The 23,061-nt window shown below is 37.5% G+C and overlaps 2 protein-coding genes and 1 pseudogene across 16 annotated transcripts in view; 1 reads left to right on the top strand and 2 right to left on the bottom strand.

Annotated features, from left to right (window-relative positions):
- The window catches only part of RUNDC3B (RUN domain containing 3B), a 207,997-nt gene extending 191,632 nt beyond the window's left edge, over positions 1–16,365 (bottom strand). For 3 of the 13 annotated variants that reach the window (XM_034964373.3, XM_034964376.3, XM_034964375.3), the window contains exon 1: positions 15,795–16,332. In XM_034964373.3, coding sequence (XP_034820264.1) covers positions 15,795–15,916 — 122 coding nt within the window. In that variant the 5' untranslated portion in view covers positions 15,917–16,332. The other 10 variants (XM_055114642.2, XM_055114638.2, XM_034964374.3 and 7 more) reach the window with 8 other exon arrangements.
- The window catches only part of ABCB1 (ATP binding cassette subfamily B member 1), a 208,404-nt gene that overhangs the window by 68,644 nt on the left and 116,699 nt on the right, over positions 1–23,061 (top strand). The gene's annotated exons all lie outside the window — the stretch shown is intronic.
- LOC112440623 (small nucleolar RNA U13) lies at positions 19,835–19,907 on the bottom strand (annotated as a pseudogene).

The raw sequence follows: 23,061 nt of genomic DNA, 5'->3' as shown, positions 1-23,061 counted from the left end.
CACAGAGAGAATAAGTAGTAAAAAAAATTATATTCCTATCCCTTTACAACAAGCATATATTATTTGGCCATTTATCCAATATGCTTCAGGAAAAAAAAAGTTCAAATAAAATAGATCTTCTTATCTATACCATGTTATATCCCTTTATATGGAATGATATCTGAAGATAACTAATGTACATGAAAACATCTAGAATCATCACATTTCAAAACTTAAAAGGGCTCACAAAGGTTAAAGTCATCAATAAGAGTGATGTTTTTAATAGAACGTAAGTATCCAAAATATGAGACAGAGAACTCTCCACTATTTCAAACCAAATTTACAATATTCCTTATTATATGTCATTGCTGTTAGTAGTCTCTAACATAGGGGTGAGGTAATTATCCTCTGCCATTAAAATAACAGTCAGCATCAATGATCAACAAGGAGATGGCTTCCAAGAGACATGACACAATCCACACCAAACAAAATATAAGCAGTGACTATAGGTGATAATAAGCACAATACCCAGAGATATCTGTTCACTGGAAGGCCTATTTTCTCTCTTATATTTTACATCAGAAACACAGAGAATTTTTCAGAATCAACAATTTGCAGGTCTGGGCACGGTGGCTCACGCCTGTAATCCCAACACTTTGGGAGGCCAAGGCGGGTGGATCACCTGAAGTCAGGAGTTTGAGACCAGCCTGGCCAACATGGTGAAACTCCATCTCTACTAAAAATATAAAAATTAGCCAGGTATGGTGGCACACACTTGTAGTCCCAGCTACTCAGGAGGCTGAGGCAGGCGAATCACTTGAACCTGGGAGGAACAGGTTGCAGTGAGCCGAGATGGTGCCAGTGCACTCCAGCCTGGGTGAAAGAGCGGAAACAAACAAAAAAAGTAATTTCCCTTCTTTCTTCAAATATTATGCAACTTGCGAATTCTTGGCCGGGCGTGGTGGCTCACGCCTGTAATCCTAGCACTTTGGGAGGCTGAGGCAGGCAGATTGCCTGAGCTCAGGAGTTCGAGACTAGCCTGGGCAACATGGTGAAACCCTGTCTCTACTAAAATACAAAAAAAAAAATCAGCTGAGCATGGCGGCATGCACCTGCAGTCCCAGCTACTCAGGAGGCTGAGGCAGGAAAATTGCTTGAACCTGGGAGGCAGAAGTTGCAGTAAGCCCAGATCATGCCACTGCACTCCAGCCTGGCAACAGAGCGAGACTCCCTGCCCTGCACCCACACACCCAAAAAAGAATTCTCAAACATCATGTGTATTTTCCTCTTTCTTTTCTAATATAATTTTAATCTATTTAAAATATTTTATAATGAGAAAAAATACCTTTCACATATCCTTTAAGCAGGGGTCTACAGACTGTTGTCCACAGGCCTAATCCAACTAGTTAAATGTTTTTGTAAATAAACTTTTATTGGAACCAAAAAAAGTCCCAACCATCTTCCCTGAAATTTGTACCCTGAAACATGAAACTCTCTTTGTGATATTTTATTATCTCAAAAAATTTTACGCAATGTAAAAATCAACTTAAAAATAAAGGAAGAAAGCAGGGCCAGGTGTGGTGGCTCACACCTGTAATCCCAACACTTTGCAAAGCTGAAGCCACAGGATGGCTTGAGGTCAGGAGTTTGAGCAACAAAGCAAGAGCCCATCTCTATAAGGAAATGTAAAAATTAGTCAGGCATGGTGGAAAGAGGCTGTTATTTTAAGCAACTCAGAAGGCTGAGGCAAGAGGACAACTTGAGCCCAGGAATTCAAGGTTACAGTGGGCTATGGTCATGCGTCTGCACTCCAGCCTGTGTAACAGAGCAAGACCCTGTCTCTAAAAAGGAAAATTTTAAAAATTAAATAAAGAGACAGATGTGTATTTAAAATATTTTCTCAATCTATACTGTCAAAATTTATTTTAAAAGAGAATTGTTAATCTAGACACTTAAGAATGGAAATACTATATTATTAACATCTTGTATTGCTATATAAGCAGACTGATGACAGCAGATTGCCAAACATAAAAAATAACGTTAGAAGCACACTCTTAAAATAAAAAAGACAGTTTGCTGAGAATGATGGTTTCCAGCTTCATGCACATGTACCCTAGAACTTCAAGTATAATAAAATATATATATGTTAAATAAATAAATAAATAAGGCAAAACTTTCCAAAAAGATTCATCTAAAATTAGTAAGCCATCAAACCAAGAAAACTTCCTATCTTAAAATAAATTGGTTTAATCTCATATGAAAGAACTCCCAATTAAAATTGTTTTAATAAAGAACACTTTATATACTTGGATCACATATCCCTTGGGAATCCAATTGTTCTTTATCCAAGAACAAATGAAAATATTCAAATAGAATACTTTAACATAGTGAGCTTCCTAGTAAGCTAGACATTAAAAGCAGCAATAGAACAATGTGAAGAACAGAAAAAAACCATAACATATAGTCTTCATGGTTTATCAACACTAGAATGCTACGAAAATGAAAGTTCCCAGTTTCTGTCTATGCAAACACACACATCAGCTGACTTGTATCACAGACAATCAAGACAGCACAGTATTAAAAATATATATATATGTTTTGAAACCAGATATATTTGGGTTTGAATTCTGGCAATGTTAGCCTTAACTGTAAAATAAATCTAATTTAAATAAAAATTATTATAATTAAAATTTCCATTATTAGTGATGAAGGCTGAATCCAATATTTTTCCTGCAAAAAGCATATCGTCCACATATAAATTAAATATATTTTCTTATCATGTTAAGATACAGATGTTTTGTGATTGATTTATTAAAATTTTTAATTGTTATTAATATTAATTTTGAGATTAGACCTGAAATATAACAGAAGATTTGGTTCTGTAAATACTAAGATTTAAAAATCACAAAATCTAATGTTAAATATGAATCTTTGGATGATATTGTTTTCCTAACCTCTTCTAAAGACAATCACCATCACTGGAGATAACAGACAATAAATCATTTTACTTAGCTAAAAGAACAAAATGTGGGCATCATATCCACTTTCTTTCTTTCATAAAATATTTTCAAAACAATATGTATTTTGGAGGATTTGTTTTTGAATATGCAATCTAGTGTCAGAGTAAAAGAGGAAGGCAGGGAAGAAGAGCTCTTTCATTTAGTGCACATTCACAGCTGTCGGCCAGCTTTTGGTAAACAGTAGTTACTGTGATTGTTTACTGTCGCCCCCAAATCAGTGCATTTTGTTGTTTTGGCTTGCTGGAGGAAGGGTGCTAGAAAATATACCAAATCTAAGTTGAAAACCCTGAAAGGCCAGGAGCAAACTGTAGGTTGTTCAAGACTAACCATGGTTAAAACCTAGTCTGGATTCAGCACAGTCCCTGATTGGATGAAAGCAATCAGCTATTACTCAATCTTATGGAGGAAGATGAACACTAGTAAAGCAAAGTGGTCATTAACCTACACTATTGGCCATGGGTACTAGTAAACTGTTGGCGATATCTTTCTAAAATTAAGTGGTGCCTTCCATCTGTTTACTCCACTGTGGTCTATTTCTATTGTATACTATGTTCTTATGAATACTTTGACACATAATGGTTGACAAAAGGGTAAACATGATAGTACTAAAAGGACAACAAAAGTATTAAAGAAATAACTTAATAAACATTGTGTGGCATTCAATAACATTCTAGATGTGACAAAAGATAGGACTACATGACAAAGAAAGGAGTAAGAGAGAAAAAGCAGACCATAAAAGTAGATATAAAGATAATTCAAAATTCTAAATTAATAAGAACTTTAAGATAAATGTGAGTAATACATTCAAGAGATGAGAAGAAATGAAGTACATAGGTAAAAAGACAGGTTTTTAAAATCAGAGGGTTAGAGTCTATTTTTAAAAATCAAATAAAAATTCTGGAACTACCTGAAATTAAAAACTCATTCAATGGATTAAACAGTAGAATAGACAAAGCATAAGACATAATTAATGAACTAGAAAAGGAGTCAATAGAAAACATACAAGCTGAAGCATAAAGAGAAAGAAGAATAGAAACCATGGGAAAGAATATGAATCAAGTGAGGCCTGGTAAAGTTTAACATAATGTAATTGGAGTGTAAAAAGATAATGGAGACACACGTGGTGGCTCATGCCTGTCATTCCAACACTTTTGGAGGCCCAGGCAGGAGGAATGCCTGAGGCCAGCAGTTTGAGACCAGCCTGGGCAACATAGCCAGATCCTATATCTACAAATTAAAAAAAAAAAATTAGCTGGGTGTGGTGGTGCATGTCTGCAGTCCTAGCTACTCAGGAGGCTGAGGATCACTGGAACCCAGGAGTTCAGGGTTGCAGTGAGCTATGATCGCACTACTGCACTCCAGCCTGGGCAACACAGCAAGACCCAACCTCTAAAAAATAAAAATAAAAAGTAAAAAGAAGATAATAACCAAAATTTTTCCAAAACTGAGGAAGGGAAAATGGAAAGGGTAAATACATGGACAAATATAAATGTGTATTTCCTAAATACCTACTGTAAAAAAATATGGTAATAAAATAATGTAAGATTTAATATATATATATACACATATATATGTAAGTATGTTTTAGGATGTGGGGGAATAAATGGTTCTAACACTATTGGAGAAGTAGTAAAAGTTACAATTTGCATTAAGCTGTAATAAACCAAAGGTAACTGCCAAAAGAATAGAAATATATATAAACATATATAAAGAAATGGAATATATGACTCACAAGTTCACAAAGTAAAAAACTGGAATCATGGAATAAATGGAACTATAAAAATATTAATATTTAAGAAGGCAAGAAAAGAGAAAAAAGCAAACATACAATGAACAGTAAGATAGCTATAAATCCAAATATAATAGTAATAACGTTAATTAAAATGGGCTAAATAATTAAAAGACTAAGATTATCAGACTACATAAAATGCAAAATTCAATCCTATCTTACCTACAAGGACACTCTAAATATAAGAGCCCAGAAAGAGCCAAAGTAAAAGTAAAAGATGGAAAAAGAGACATCATATTAACATTAGCTAAAAGAAAGCTATTATAACTGTATTAATAGCAGATAAAACAGACTTTAAGGCACTAGCATTATTAGAGATAATGAGGGACATTTCATGGTGACAATGAATCAAACTACTAGGAAGAGACCACAATTCTAAATCTCCATAAAACTAGTAATAAAACAAAATATTTATAGTAAAAATCACAAAACTAAAAGGAGAAACAGACAAATCTACAGTCATGGAGGTAGACTTTAACACATCTCTCTCAATACTAAAGAGTATACAAAAAACAGGTAAGAATACAGAGGACATGAACAAGGCAATTAAAACACTAGACTTAACTGACATATATAAATCATGCAATCAACAATGACAGAATACACATTATTTCCAAATGCATATTAAATATATGTTGAAATTAACCATATACTGCATCATAAAGCAAGCATCAACAAATTTCAAAAGCTCAAAATCTTTCAGAATATGCTCTCTGCACAACAGAATTCATTCGAAATCAACAAATAAAAGGTAACTAAAAAACCTTCAACTGTTTGAAAGTTAGACAATAGATTTTTTTTTTTTTTTTGAGACGGAGTCTCGCTCTGTCACCTAGGCTGGAGTGCAGTGGCAGGATCTCGGCTCACTGCAAGCTCCGCCTCCGGGGTTCACACCATTCTCCTGCCTCAGCCTCCTGAGTAGCTGGGACTACAGGCGCCTGCCATCACGCCTGGCTAATTTTTTGTATTTTTAGTAGAGACGGGGTTTCACCGTGTTAGCCAGGATAGTCTCGATCTCCTGACCTCGTGATCCACCCGCCTTGGCCTCCCAAAGTGCTGGGATTACAGGTGTGAGCCACCATGCCCGGCCGACAATAGATTTCTAAATAAACAGGAGTCGACAGAGAAAATTAACAAAGTCATAACACGAGTCAACAGAGAAACTCAACAAAGTCAAACGCTGGTTCTTTGAAAAAGTTGGTAAAATTAATAAATGCCTAGCAAAATAAATGGGGAAAATGGAGATTATAATATCAGGAAAGAAAAATGGGAAATCACTACAGATCTTTCAAACAATAAAAAGACATTAAGAGGATATTAAGAAAAGTCTTAGCAAAAAAAAAAAAATTGACAATATAAATGAAATAGGTATGTTCCTTGAAAAACCTACTGAAACTCATACCAGAAGACACAGGAAATCTGAATTGTTCAGTATTTATTAAATGAATTGATTCCGTTACTAAATGATTTCCCACAAAGACAATTTGTGGTTCACATTGCTTCCCTGGTGAATTCTTCCAAATGTTTAAGAAAGAAATATCAGTCTTACACAAACTTTTCTACAGAACAGGGGAGGAAACACACACACACACAAACACACAAACACATACTTCCTAACTTGTTTTATAAAGCCAAATAATCTTAATGACAAAACCAGACAAGAACATTATAAGAAAGGACAATCACATACCAATCTCTACCATGAATAAATATGCAAAAATCCCAAACAAAATATTAACACCCTAAATGCAAAGATACGTCAAAAAGACAATACATCACAACTGATTTTTTTTTATTCCAGAGTGGTTTAACATGCAAAAGTCAACATAATTCACTATGAAAACAACAAAAGAGAGAAAAATCATGTTTACTTGAAAGACAAAAAAATTTAATAATACAATAATAAGCATCCATTTATGATACAAATTCTCAGCAATTTAGAAATAGAAGGGAACTAAGAAAAACCTACTGCAAACATCCTATTTAATAATAAAATTTTGAACGTTTTCTGCGACACTGCATTAGTGGTCCTAGCCAGTGCAATAAGACAAAAAAGAAAAGCCATAAAGATTGAAAAAGGAAGAAATAAAATAAGCAAATGACATGACTGTGCACTCAGAAAAAAAAAATTTAACTGCAAAAAATCTGTTAGAATTAATAAAGAAATCTGGTAAGACTGTTAGATATAAGACCAGTATTTTAAAAGGTCAAATTTATATCGATATACCAACAACCACAAGAAAATGAAAAGTTTTCAATGATTTCAGTTACCATAATATAAAAATATATCAAATATGCAAGAATAAATACAATAAGAGATTTAAAATATCTATATATGCAAAACTACATTATTGAGAAAAATTCTAGAATATTTAAACATATAAAGAAATAGGTTATGTTCATGGGTTGCACGTAAGTCTTAATATCATAAAGATGGCAGTTTTCCCAAAACTGATTTATAGTACCAGTGCAAGCTTAATAAAAATCCCAGAAAAATATTTTAACAGAAATTGACAAGTTGATTCTAAAATTTAGTTTGTAAAAGGCCAAGAATAGCCAAGATAATCTTGAAAAATAAAGCTAGATAACTTATATTACCACACATCAAGACATAATATAAAGTTATAGGTATTAATTTAGTATGATATTAGCTCAGGATAGACAAATAGACTATTGGAAAAAAGAAAGTCTAGAAACAGACCACAAATTATCCAGTCACCTAAGATAAATGTGATGCATGAGTGTAGTGGAGAAAGTATGGTTGATATAGTTTGGCTGTGTCCCCACCCAAATCTCATCTTGAATTGTAGTTCCCATAATCCCCACATATCATGGGAGGGAGCAGATGGGAGGTAATTGAATCATGGGGATGTTTTCCCCCATGCTAGTCTCATGATAGTGAGTAAGAGCTCACGAGAGCTGATGGTTTTATAAGGGGCTTCCCCCTTTGCTTGGTTCTCATGTTCTCATTTTTCTCTCTCCTGCTACCTTGTGAAGAAGGACATGTTTACTTCCCCTTCCACCATGCTTGTAAGTTTCCTGAGGCCTCCCCAGCCCTGCAGACCAATGAATCAATTAAACCTCTTTCCTTCATAAATTACCCAGTCTCAGGTATGTCCTCATAGCAGCATGAGAACGGACTAATACAATGGTCTTTCCAATAAATGGTACTAGGTCAGTTGATTTTCCTTAAGGGAAATATTTAATCTTGACTCCTGTACTTCACACCATAAATAAACTACAGATGGATTGTTGATACAAATCTAAAAATAAAACAATAAAGCTTTAGGAGAAAAAAGAATATTTTCATTACTTTGGAGTAGGCTGGCTTCTTAAACACATTACAGTAAGCATTAACCATGAAGGAAATTTATGGGCCATTTTACAATCAGAAACTTCTATTCATCAAAACATACTACAGAGTGAAAAATAAAGCCACCAAATGGAAGACATTTGCATTACATGTATCCAACAAAAGATTCCCATACAGAATGTACAAAGAACTGCACATCTAAAAAATAAACAAAAAGCAGAGATTCCAGTTGCTAAGTGACTTGAATTGCCATTTTATGAAAGAAAATCTCCAAATGGCCTACAGACTTACGGAAAGGTGCTTGACTTCATTAGACATCAAGAAAATGCAAACTAAAACCACCATGTGACACCCCAACAAACATACAAGATTGGCTAAAATGAAAGAAAATGTCAAGCATTAGTTAGGATACAGAACAATTGGAACTCCTACACACACCGCTCACCAGTATGAGTGTTGGTACAACTCCTTTTGAAAACTTTCACATCTACTGAAGCCGAATATCTGCATGCCATATGACTCATCAATTCCACTCCAAGCTAATATCAGACAGAAAAATGTACATATCGTCACAAAAATAAATATGAATGAATATTTAGTTAGTAGTAGTCAAAAAGTAGAAACAACTCAGATGACAGTCAGTGACAGAATGGAAATATTGTGGTATATTCATCCAATGGAATAAGATACAGCAATGAAAATGAACAAACTACAGCAACATGCAACAAAATGGATGAACCTCACAAACATAATGTTGAACAAAATAAGCTAAACACAAAAAGGTCTATACTGTATTATTCCATTCATTTAAAATATTTAAAAAGGCAAAACAAACCATGGTGTTAAAAACCAGGGTATTAACTACAAGAAAGCAAGGAGGAGGTCTTGATATTTGAACAGTTCTTTCTCTTGACTTGGGTGCTAGTTACAACATTGTGCCCTACCACAAAAATGAATTGAGCTGCATAGTTATGCTACGTATACTTTTCTATATGGAAAGTATAAGTCAATAAAAATTTATATTAAAAGAATAGTGGCATAGTAGAGCTAGAAATAAGGCTAAAAGCATTATCACAATGTCCTACATATCTCGTAGAGGTTGACTACAGACTTGACACTAAGATTTCTAACAGCTGCATGAGAAAAAGATAAAGTTGTCAGTTATACATTAGTGTCCAGTAGATACAAATAAATCAATTGCTTGAAAATACAAATTGTTGGCACTAAACACAGAGATTTCTCACAGAAGTCTTCACAAAAAAGAAGCCCCTTTTGACATAATAATGTCCTTGACAATAACTTCAAGACCCTCTGTGACTGCTTCTTATGATGACCTTCAGTGCAGACTGATGGAATCTTTCCAATATACAACTGGGTAAAAGCAGTTGGGGATAGAAGAGTGTGGAGCAATGCAGTCTACATACCCAATTCTCTCTGATGCTTTGGACTGACCCAGGGATATATTTTATAAACCTGTAAGAGGGAATAGAAGAGTGGGTAAGCTTCAAACATTCCCCCTTGAATATCATCTCTCAACTGAAATTTTGACAATTATCAAGCAGCAACAGCAAAGTTAAAATAAATACCCCCTAGTAAAGGACTGGGGGATAGCTAGTCTCTGTTGTCAATTAATATGAATGCAGTTTGGTTGGGGGAAGAGAAAATGACCTTTTGTGAATGCTGAAATGTCTACTCTAGGACTAGTCATTGAAAAGAGGATCATCCTACCTCCATTGTGCGCATCTACTAATTAGAGCATGAAGAATCCTTAGAAATATTTAATAATACTGAACCTGCTTCCAAGGTATATAACTAATGTTGAATCCAAACTCAAACTCAAAGTTCTACTACATATAAAATGACTGAAAGAGTTTTAGCCAAAAATATTATAATCACTATAGCCAAGGTATGAACAGTCTTATGAGGCATACTCAAGCATATTCAAGCAAATAGTAACAAAAAAAGTAAATCACTGGATTTAAAGTTCTTTTTTTTTTTTTCTTTTTTTTTGAGACAAGAGTCTCACTCTTTCTCCCAGGCTGGGGTGAAGTAGTGAATCTCGGCTCACTGCAACCTCTGCCCCAGGGTTCAAGTGATTCTCCTGTCTCAGCCTCCCGCTGGAATTACAGGTGCCCCCCCCACCCCCCACCACCACGCCTGACTGTCTGTATTTTTAGTAGAGATGGGGTTTCACCATGTTGGCCAGGCTGGTCTCGAACTCTTGACCTCAGGTGATCCATCTGCCTCAGCCTCCCAAAGTCCTAGGATTACAGGCATGAGCCACCACACCCAGACAACAAATTTAAAGTTCTTTAAAGGATTATGCTGCAATCTGTATATGGTTGGTCTGCCCCCATCAAATGACATGTTGAAATTTGATCTCCAATGTGATGGTGTTGGGAGGTGGGGCCTAGCGGGAAGTATTTGGGCAATCATGGGGGTGGATACTTCATGAATGGCTTGGTACTTATCACCCAGTAGTGAGCCAGTTCTCACTCTAGCAAGGCTGGATTGGTCTCAAGGAAGAATGGATCAGTTCCTAGAAGAGTAGGTTGATAAAAAACCAGAATGCCCTTTGGGTTTGGTCTCTCTTCACACCTGCCTGCTTCCCCTTTGACTCTCTCCACCATGTTTTGATGAAGCACAAAAGCCCTCACCAGAAGCCCAGCAGATGCCGGGGCCACGGTTTTTGTACAACCTACAGAACTGTTAGCTAAATAAACCTCTTTTCTTTATAAACTACCCCACCTCAGGTATTCCTTTATAGCAACACAAAACAGGATAAGACAGATTATACTGTCATTAATATTCAATAACATTTCACATATCTGCATTTCTCCCACCAAGTTCAAGCATAGACTAGACAGTTTTTCTGATTAGTTAGCACCAGAATGTTAAGAAGTTCAGAGTTCTAAAGCTCACTAAACTTAACTCAGGCCTCTGGGTGCTTTTTTAAGAAAAAAAAAATTAAACACCTGATAAGTTTAGTTATATACTTTCCCAGGTCACAACCAATTATAATCTGCAAGTCAGAATGGGAAGTACAAAGAAAAGAACTGCTAGAAATAAAAAGAGTTGTAAGAAATAACAAATAACTTGGTAGGAAGAAACAGAAGGATGCAAAAGCTCAAAGAACTCCAAACACATAATCTTCTGGGGCCACTTAGGCAAAAGCTCTACATGCCGCAAGAGTCTCCAAGGGCAACTACTGCACAGTGGGCATATTCATAGAGGTAGATTCAGAGTAAAGTCATCAATAAGGATTACATTATTCTATGTATAGTCTTTGTCAAGAAGGTAGGGAAACGTGTAATCATTTTTTAAAGCAATCCATCCAAAATATTGTAAATATTATGTGTTGTGGATTAAATTTGCGTGCTTAAATAAATTTCAGTTATACAAATCCTGCACTCCAAAATAAATGCTGAGTAAAGCACTACAGTTGATGAAGGATTTTAAGCTTAACTCAAATATTAGTTATGTATAAAAATATAAGCTTCTCATTCCTTGACTATAATGGAAAAACTGAGGTGCTAATGTAATTTGAAATAATATTCAAGTTCTGAAATAATATCATGACCTATAGAAAACTAAGACTATGCATATGTTATTAAAAACACTTGAATTGTGAAATCATCACTTGTCTCCACCGTGCTTATCACACTACTCCTTATATTCCTCTTATTAGTCCTTCCTAGCTACAAAACAGGAAAATTATGACTTTGCATGGGAAGTTTCTCTTAAAAGTATTGACTTAAAAGTTTGACAAGTGTTATTCTGAAATGTTTATATGTGTATATTTTAATAATTTGCTCATAAGACATTGTTAAGCCATAGAAAGAGAATTTAGATTTTAATACTCTGCCACGAAAACCAAAATCAAAGGACTATATAAGGTTTTCTGTAAACAATGAAGCTTATAAAGGACAGAAAAAATGACTAATATCTGATTATCTATGGATAAAAATACAAGTTAAAAAAATCTGAAGGGCGCTAACAACTTAATTTTCTGAAGTTCTAAACGATAGAGAATATACAGGGAAAATACTAGTTGGTTCTCAGAGCCAAAGTCAAGTGTATGAATATTTTGAAGTTGAGTGTGTAAGATTTAGAGTCCTCAAATGACCTACTATCTCTTCACCAAAATCTGTGAAAGATATGAAAAAACAGTACTTATCTGATGAAATAAGGACTATGCAAATGTTTTTAGTCTACGACATGTAAATGTTTACTAAAAAAAACTAATGAATTACATACACATATACAATCACAATGAGCCAAAATTCAATTCAGCTCTTTATCTGATTATCTTACCTATCTAAACAACCCACTTTCAAAGCTCAAAACTATATATTGCACTTGAATAAAGCTTTAAACATAAAGAATTGTGTACTCACATAAGAAGACTTTAAACCTAAACTGAGAATACACCTAAATTGTTTAAGAGGTAAGGAAAAACATTACTGTGAAAGTATAAGTGGATACACTAGAATGATATATGCTGGTGACTTTTTTTTTTTTTTGGTTTTGTAAATGGTTCAATTTTTTCCAGAACATCAGCAGAGAATTACAAAATCAAAGGCACAGTCCAAAATATTTTTGTTTATAGAGAAAAATGCACATACCTAATTTAGCTATTATAAACATTTATCTTATCATTATTACCCTGCTCATATTTGGAAAAATCCAAAACTAAATATAAACATTTTTTGCTTGGAGGCTATTATTAATTTTAAGCCTATAATTGAAGGTTAACAATGATCTAGTCCAATATTATTTTACAGACCACAAAAATGAACAGATGGAAAGGTTGCATGGCTTGTAAAAGTGCACACTAGTTAATGATAAAGTCAACCTAGAACCCAGTTATATTTCCACCAGATCAACTTCTTTCCAACTTAAATATCAAATCATCTCTGATTTGAGATATAAAAATAAAGAGGCCGGGCGCAAGGTGGCTAACGCCTGTAATCCCAGCACTTTGGGAGGCCGAGGCGGGCGGATCACGAGGTCAGCAGATCGAGACCATCCTGGCTAATACGGTGAAACCCCGTCTCTACTAAACAAAACACAAAAAATTAGCCGGGCGTGTTGGCGGGCGCCTGTAGTCCCAGCTACTGAGGAGGCTGAGGCAGGAGAATGGCGTGAACCCGGGAGGCGGAGCTTGCAGTGAGCCGAGATCGCGCCACTGCTCTCCAGCCTGGGAGACAGAGCGAGACTCCGTCTCAAAAATAAATAAATAAAAAATTAAAAAAAGAATTCATAAGAGACATGAGTGAAATACCCAGGGTTTGGTGACTCTGGAAAGTAAATTAGCAATAAATGCATAAATGCTGCTTTATTCATTTTTCTTAATTTGTCATGGGGATACTTAAAATGTACAAATGGCCTATAGTGACTTTCTTCCAAAAAGTAAAAGTCATTCAGACAAAGCCTATCATATAGACCCCATTACTACACATGGATAATTTACATGCACCATCAACTATTTGGATCTGAAAAACAGCCTTAATATTACCCATATAAATAACAATACAAATGAAATCCAGAGCAGAAACCACAACTTATTTTAGCTATTACACTAAATCTATGTGTAAACTGTAACTAAAGTTAGCACATATTCATTTCACAGTAGAAAATAATAATTATGTAAATTACAATCATGAAAATACAACTAATACAGAGAGCTGTCCCCAGAAATCAGTGTGACGTTCCTAAAATTTCTTAAAGATAATTTAAAATTTAGTTTAAATAAGGTTGAAATACAAATCCTTTTCTTTTCAACTGTCTCTGATAAGGGCACACATGATCATTACATGACCTAAAGCCAGCCAAGACAAAAATGGAGAAGCAAAAGGAACAGTACCCATCACTGAAATTATTCATTCAATAAATATTTTTTGAGTGTTAGATGCTATACTGAGAATTTGAAAAAAAAAAGACTAAGCAAAAAGCAGATAGAATCACTGCCCTTGTGAAGTTTAACAAAAGCTGATAGAGCTTTTATTAAATATGTTACCCCCCAAGAAGCACTGTATATGTTGAAACTACCCTTATTTTTAAAGCAATTTTTAATGTCTGTATATTATGGTTAAGAAAATCAGCCTTGCTTATTGTTCCATTTACCTACTTTAAAGATATTTACCTATATTTTAAAACACCTAACAGCCTATTTGTCTCAAAAAGTTACATCCTAGACAGCACAAACGGCAAATTAAACGGATACCATATTACTTTACCATTTACAACTCAAAGTGCTGTAATAATTACATACACATATACAATTACAGTCAATGAAGAAGGTCTTCTTGCTAGATAAACATTTGTAATAATTCAAGTATTTTTTTAAAAGTCACTGTGAGTTATTGCATTTAAGTCCTGGAATAATTATCTGTATTCCACTTAAGATGCTAGACACATTTTTACACAAGAAAAATAACGGAAAAATACAGAGAAATTGCAAAGGAAGAAAAAGTTTCATCATCATCTGATTCTTAAGAGGAATATCACTAGGTGATGATTAGGAGTCTGATGGAAGAAAGTAATTTTAAAACAACTTAATGGTTCAGAGAAGTTCCTAAGAAATTGATGCTTAGGGTTTCAATTTTTCTTAATACTCAGATATAAGACTTAAAGAAAATATATCAGCATGTTAAAAACCAGTTATCTCTGAATACTAGGCTTCCTATAAATAGTTCTTTTTTTTTTTTTTTTTTTGACGAAGTCTCCCCCTGTGGTCCCAGCTGGAGTGCAATGACGTTATCTCAGCTCACTGCAACCGCCTCCCAGGTTCAATCGATTCTCCTGCCTCACCCTCCCGAGTAGCTGGGATTACAGGAGCCCGCCACCACGCCCGGCTAATTTTTTGTATTTTTAGTAGAGATGAGGTTTCACTATGTTGGCCAGGCTGGTCTCGAACTCCTGACCTCGTGATCCGCCCGCCTCAGCCTCCCAAAGTGCTAGGATTACAGGTGTAAGCCACCGCGCCCGGCCCAATAGTAATTATTCTTTTATTGTTTCTATATTTTTCTGAAGGAAACACTACATTTACAGTTATAAAGCATTAAGGAAAGGCAGGCCTTAAAATAAATCATTGACATAAAGACTAGGTATCCTCCACAGTCCCACTCTTAATAACAACTGCAGAACCAGCACTAGCACTGTAGCTGAAAAGTGGATAGTACACACACGCTCACATACACAATGGCTGGCATGTAGTAGGCACTCAACTAACGTGTGAAATGAAATGGCTGAAGATAATGTAAACAAGCCAAAACAACGAAATGCACTCTGATTTGGGGGCAACACAGTAAACAATCACAGTAACTACCACTTTATCCAAAGCTCGCTGACAGCTGAATGGGCATTAAATGAAAGAACTCTTCTTCCTTGCCCTCCTCTTTCACTCTGACGCTAGATTGCACATTCAAAACAAATCCTCCTCTAGCCCCGCCCCAAGCTCTACCCTCCAGTACCTTCAGCACTGGAACTGACACGAAGTCCAGGGCTGCGACGGTGTCCAGACCCGGGCCCCTGTCCAAGGAGCTGCGCGCTCACAGATTTGGCTGGCGCAACATAGGCGGGGGCACTGGGCGGCAGCCCATCATGCCCGGGACCCCCAGGGACCCGCGCGGAAGCCCAGAGCTCTCAGCCCCGGCGGGAGGCTGGTTCCCCTCGCCCTGCGCTGCCGTACCTGCACACGGTGATCAGGTTCCTCCTCTCCACCGCAGCATTGCGGGCGCTCAGGCTTTTCTTGCCGCCTCCGCCGCCACCGCCGCGGATCCCGCTCAGGCCCCCCAGGCTCCGGGAGGCCATGGCGGGCTTACCCCCGTGCCCCTTTTGTCTCGTGCCACCCCGCACGCCCCCCACACCTGCTTAAGGGGGTTCTCGCTCGGTCCGCAACCGTGGGGGCGCGGGAAGGAGGTAGGAAAGGAGCCTGGAGGGAGGAAGGGTGTGGAAGACAGCAGGGACTCGCACCCGGGGACTGACGGCTCGCCCTTGGCACCCGAGCTAAACACACACACACACACACACGCACCACCTCCGCCCTCGGCGCGCCGCCGACTGCCGGGCTGCGCGTGCGGGTCGGCGTCAGGCGCTCTCCTCCTTCCCGAGGGACCTCAGCAGACGGCGCGCGCGCGAGCCCGTCGGCCCCTCACGCCCAACCACCCACACTCCGCAGCCACTCGTGCCCCAGCCCGGCAGGCAGCGGCAAGGCCCCCGGCCTCGCGTGCGCAGCCCCACCCTCTCTGCGCCTATCAAATCAACGCTACCCCCGCCGGATCCAATCGCGGCACCAGAGGGGCGGGGCCGCCGCCCGGACCTTTTAAAGCAGCGGGCTCCAGCCCCGCCCCGACGCGTGGGCTGCTGTCAAGACGCCGGGCTCGCTTTCGCAGCCCGCTAGCTGCCGCCAGTAGCCACACAGGCTAGCCGCGGGGATTGTGGGATGCGGGGCCCCACAGCGCCAGGGGCCGATTGCCACCCCTTGCCTGTAGCCAAGCTTTAACGGCTGATACCTATTTGCGTGGCTGCCGTAGCTTCAGTGCCTGCCTAGAAAGCAGCGCGCCGGCTCCCACACCGGACCTTGGGCCTAAGTACTAAGAAGGGAGGAGGGTTCCTTTTGTCCTGACGCCCTCCCAGGGGCTAATAAACAGCAACACAATGGCCCGAGGGGGGAATTGCTCGTAGACTCTCCTTCTTGGCGCGTCTAGTGCCGACATTTCTTGCCCCTCCACACCATGTCGCTCCCACCTCAGCCTCCAGCGCAGCCCGCACCCGGGACTGACCGCCCGCCTAAGGAGGAGCGTGGTGCCAGTGTAGAGTCTTTTCGCGTCCTGGGCCGTGACTCCGGAATCGGGAGTCCGGGTCTGGGAATAGTAAGCCCAGGAACGACGCGGCCTCGGTCCAGCTGGGCTGCTCCCTCAGAGTCCTGGAACGCCCTCCTCGACGCGCGTGTTCGGAAGCGCCCCCTTCCTAGAGCTTCTCACTACCCACCGTTTTACCTGCAGGAGGGTCCCAGCTTGGGCCAGGTCCTCTGACACTCACCTACGCCTGCTGTTCACCTCCCTTTGCACCAATATGCCCAGATTTTAGAGTGCAATCCTAAATGACTTACTCTCCCTGTGGGACCTAGCACAGTGCTGTACATAAACAGGTTCTCAATAAATGTTTCTCGAATTTAATTTGAAGTCACATTTGACATAATTTTTACTGAAATTTCACGGCTTCAGTGGCTCCAAAATCCATGTATCTTTCACCTCTACTTTTGAAGTTTCTGTCAAAGAATGTCATAGAATATATAGTTTTGTGTGGCTATCTCTATTTTTCTTATATATTATCCCTGTTAATGCAGGGCATACTGTTACTCTTGAATGTTTTAACAACGCACGTTTGTGTAATAAAGTTGTAAATTCCTAATTTCTGAGGTTTTTAAAGTTTAAAAATCTCTATTTAAAATAGTCAAAAAATCATCCTTTTCAGCTACCATGTCTAATTTTATTCTACTATTCTGTTTAGTAGAATAAAAATATATGGGCTGGGCGTGGTGGCTGACGCCTGTAATCCCAGCACTTTGGGAGGCTGAGGTGGGCGGATCACGAGGTCAGGAGTTCGAGACCAGCCTGACCAACATAGTGAAACCCCATCTCTACTAAAAATACAAAAATTAGCCGGGTGTGGTGGCACGCGCCTGTAGTGGCAGCTACTCGGTAGGCTGAGGCAGGAGAATCGTTTGAACCCGGGAGGCGGAGGTTGCAGTGAGCGGAGACTGCACCAGTGCACTCCAGCCTGGGCGACAGAGTGAGACTCCATCTCTCTCTCTCTGACATATATATGACACATATATATATGAGATATATATATATATATGTCTCAGCCTGGGCGACAGAATGAGACTCCATCTCTCTCTCTCTCTATATATATGTACATATATATATACATATACATATATATGTACATATATATATACATATACATATATATGTACATATATATATACATATACATATATATGTACATATATATATATATACCTCTCTCTCTAGCCATACGTATATAGTGTTGGTCTTAACTAATGTGCTATGATAAATATTCATTCATACATTAAAATTTTAAGAAAACAATTTAGTCAGACTTTACACTATCTTTCAAGTTAATAAAAGCAGGCGAAATTTCTATATATGGATGTTTGTGACTAGTCAGTGCACTTCTTCCAGAACATTACGTGTCTGCTCTCCTGTGACACGGAGGCTTATAAAGAGTCTTCTTTTCCTAGGAGCTACAACTTAACTTGTCTCTTCTTGCTAGTTCAACAGTTTGGATTCAGAAGTAGCCATCAGGAAACAGATGCACTGGTTATGCAGGCAGTCTCAACAAAATATTTGCGCTGGCAATGACAAATACTACTCAAATTGATGCTGTTATTATTTAACCACAGATAAAACTGCAGAAAGAAAAGAGTGGAAAACCATCAGTTATCAATAAAATTTCTAAAAACCGATGCTTGGGTGTGTCGTGAGTGAGGGAGAGAACACACATGCCTCTGAAGCATTTATCAAAAAGATAAAAGTGAGTGGTCATGACAGAACGAGAAAAGTGAGATGTTAATATCCTCAAAATTGGCTTCCTAACCTCCAGTACATGTTCATGTTATTTTCACTGTGAACTATGACTGAAAACTTAGTAAAACTCCATCTTAAATGATGAGGTAATCGTGTTATTTTTCTTTTTTCTTTTTTTTTTGAGACGCAGTCTCGCTCAGTCGCACAGGCTGGAGTGCAGTGGCAGGATCTCCGCTTACTGCAAGTTCCGCCACCCGGGTTCATGCCGTTCTCCTGCCTCAGCCTCCCGAGTCGCTGGGACTACAGGCGCCTGCCACCACGCCCGGCTAAATTTTTTGTATTTTTAGTAGAGACGGGGTTTCACAGTGTTAGCCAGGATGGTCTCGATCTCCTGACCTCGTGATCCGCCCTTCTCGGCCTCCCAGAGTGCTGGGATTACAGGCGTGAGCCGCCGCGCCCAGCCATAATGTTATTTTTCAAATGTTACTCTTAGAAGGATTTAGTTGACATGTTAGTACTTGCTTACCAAGACTTTGCCATAAACAAGCTGTGTTTTTCTTTTTTGTTTTGTTTTGTTTTGCATGTATGGAGTGTCATTACACTGCCACATGGGGGCCTTATTTGATAAGGCTTTTCTCATTTATCCTAAGTAGTATGTCCTGGGTCTCTTTCTCCCTCTAGATTACGAATCTGGATATTGTCAATCAATTTATTCAGTACACAGCATAATACTATTATAGAACTCCATGAGTCCACGTTACTTTTTGGACTTCTTTTGGCACCTATTTCCATTGTTTTTATTTATTTAAGCATTGCACAAAGGTATTCAAAGATTTTACAAAGAGTCACAGTAAAAATTATGAAAACAGTAGATACCTAAATTAACTTATAGGAATTCTGTAGAACCGAATGGGCAGAACATACCCATTCACCGTTTTCCCAACTTCCTTCTTCTCATCGAAACAGACAAAATTACAAGTGCAACATATAAAATGTCCTCAAATATAAAATACTATAAAATGTATATATAAAGTGCTATAAACCAGAGAGATTACCAAACCATAGTTTATTCTAGTCTCAGAGAAGTGGACTTTTTAAATATGCCATAAACCCAGCATCTGTACAGAAGAAACTAGAAACATTGAAGATGTAAATTTTTTAATTTTTATTTACTTTAAGGATTGGGCGAGGCACGTCTCACATGTGTGTGAAAGCTCAATCATCACGCTTATGAACCACAAATGGATAGATACAAATTTTTTCAAATCCACAAATCAAGTATCATCATAAGCAAAATCAAAAGTAAATGAGACCGAGAAAACATTTTTAAAACTCAAATCATAGACAAAGAGCTAATTTCCTCTATAAAATACTCCTGCAGATCAATAAGCACTGTTTCAGTGGCACAATGAATGTGAAAGCCAAATTCCAGTGAGTAAAAAAGTCAGTGGGAAGTGAGTATCACACAATCTTAAAAAGTTATGAATGGGGAGAAAAAAAGAGTGGTGGTGTGGGGGAATATTGAACAGAGGGACGTTGGTGTTTTATTGCTATCATGTCATTATTTTTCACAGAAGTGACTTGAGCATATTTTGAAGCTGATGCAATGAATCTACTGGGAGGGAAAGGTTAGTAATGCAAGAGAGAAAAAAAAAACTATCAGAAGTGAGCATGAAGAAAATGTATGAAAATTGCTTTAAAAAAAAAAAAAAGTCCATTTGAGAGTAAGTCAAGAGAAGCAGAACACTCAGGGGAGGTATGGGTTTCCGTTGAGAAGAGGAAGCAGAAAGACCATTCCAAAGAATTGGAGAATGCAAGGTAGTATTGGTCATAGAGCAAAAGTTCCAGAGAGCATCATGGAAGGGAGTGCAGACAGGGTCATGGGCCAGGAAGCGCAAAGCGTGCTCATTAATAGGGTATGGATAGTGAGGTGGGTATTACAGGCTATGACAGACACATAATGAAGAGTACCTTGATGGGTCTCACAAACTGTTCTCTGTAAAAAGTCATTGGGTAAAGGCTGATTGAAACAAAGTGGATTTGGTCCTACAGTTTCTTTGAGGAGGGCAAATATTGACCCTCAGTTCGAACAGAGGATATTTTTCTTTTTAAAATTTTTTATCATGTAGAAGGGCATTAACAAACCAGAAATTATAGACTCCAGACATTGTATGGATTGCATCAATTAATCATCAGAACCGTTCTCTAAAGTAAGTATTATTATATTCTCCCATTTACAGACAAGGAAACAGAGACTTGGAGACATTAAGTAACATATAGAAAGTCACACAGTAAATGGCAGAGCCAGGATTGAAATCTAAATCATTAGCTAGAGAATCTATTATTTTTTTAAATTTATTATTTTAAAGACAGGGTCTTACTCTGCGGCCCAAGATGGAGTACAGTGGGTAATCATGGCTTACCTCGGCCTTGAACTCCTGGGCTCAAGGGATATTCAAAGGGCTTAGCCTCCTAAGTAGCTGGGACTACAGGCATGCACCACCACAGCTGCCTAGTGTTTTTTATTTTTAAAAATGTTTTACTGAGACAAGGTCTCACTATGTTGCCCAGATTGCTCATGAACTCCCGGTCTCATGCAATCCTCCCTTCTTGGCCCCCTCAAGTGTGGGGATTACAGGCATGCACCACCATGACTGGCCCATAATTTATTGTTTTTTCTAACATGTTTCACTGCCTTTTTGAGAAAGTAACTCCAGATAAGGCTTAAACACAAAACTCCCATACTGTACACATAGTTCTTAAGAATCAAGAAGGATTTTACACACTGACCAACTGTATCGCTCATGGAATATAGTCTCTAGATAATTCTGGAGCTCAGGCTTTCATTTTTTATTCAGAAAGTGTATTCTGAATCAAAAGATATGCATAATTTTAACCACAAATTAAATTTTTTCCTAGAGATGTTTTACCAATTTACATCCTACTAACAGTACATAAGTTTTCTTACACTCTTGCTCACTCTAGGGACTATTGTTCTTTTTATTTTTCTGTATAACAAGCAAAGAGCAATATATTTTTGATATTTTAACTTGTTTTTCATTAGTAATGAAAATGCACATTTATTTTGTGCACTTATTGTTCATTTATGTTTTGCCCGTTCATGCCCTTTACCCATATTTTCCAAAAAATATTAGTCTTCATTATAGTGGCTCATGATCATATTTGTTTATTGTATGTATGGCAAATACTTTTCCCAGTTCGTTGTTTGCCTTACCTGTGGTGTGAGTTATTTATAAAGAGATGTTTAAAATATTTTATATAAATGAAATTCATCAATATTTTCCTTTATTGGTTTTTCCTTTGATCATTTTAGAATAGCCTTTGCCACCTCCAGGATTATATACTTTATGGTTACTTTTTTATATCAAAAATAGTTAACCTATTTGCACTATGTGAAGGTATGAAATTAGAATATAACTTCATTATTCCAATGATTAACCACTGTCCCAATTCTATTTATTAAATGATCCATCTTTGCCTTACTGCCAATATTAAATTTATCATGAAATAATTAAATAACAAGGTTCCATTTTAATAAAGAATTGTGCCCATGATAATAAATCCATAGAAACAGCTAACATTAATGTTTCACAACAACTTTTTTTGGATAGGTCTCCAGACATACAAAAGAGAAATATATACTTAATTTTACCTAAATCAGTTTATTCTACACACAGTCAATATATTTTCTCACCAATTTGTTACTATGTGTTTGTATTTGTTTATGATTTGTTTCCCATAGAAATTTTGAGTTTTTATGCAATCAAATTTTCATTTTTTAAATAATTTCTGGTTTTCACACAATGCTTAGAAAAGCTTCTGTATGGTTCTGTAGTGTTTTTCTTTTTGCATTCGCATATTTGATATTTATAGAGTTATCTTTGTGTAAGAGTCAATTGGTGAAAGAGCCTAATTTTTCCAAACAGTCAATACTTATCTAATGCTAGTATTAAATAATGCATCCTTTCCCACTGATATAAAATGCTACCTTTGTCAGGTACTAAATGTATGCAATTTTAGTCTACTGCTGGATTTTCTATTTTCATCCATTGATTTATCATTTATGAGCTAGTGGTACCAAAATCTAATAAGTGGCAAAGCCTGGCAATTATTTTTAACATCTCGTAAGGTTAGTGTTCCCTAATTATTCTCTTTCAGAATGTTCTTAGGTAATTCTGGAATGTCTGTTCTTCCATAGAAACGTAAGAATCATTTTGACACATCTCTCTCACCAAGAAAAGCCTATAGGGATTCTGATTAGAATTGCATGATATTTATAGATTAGGTAAAATTAACATCTTCCCAATATTTGCAATGATCTAAGATGACAGTATGTCTATTTCTTCACATTTTTTTTTTTATTTCACTTGGTGGCGTTTC

This window comes from Pan paniscus, chromosome 6, assembly GCF_029289425.2.
Source record: "Pan paniscus chromosome 6, NHGRI_mPanPan1-v2.0_pri, whole genome shotgun sequence".
NCBI classification, from domain to species: Eukaryota; Metazoa; Chordata; class Mammalia; order Primates; family Hominidae; genus Pan; species Pan paniscus.
This window is presented reverse-complemented; position numbering and strand designations above follow the sequence as displayed.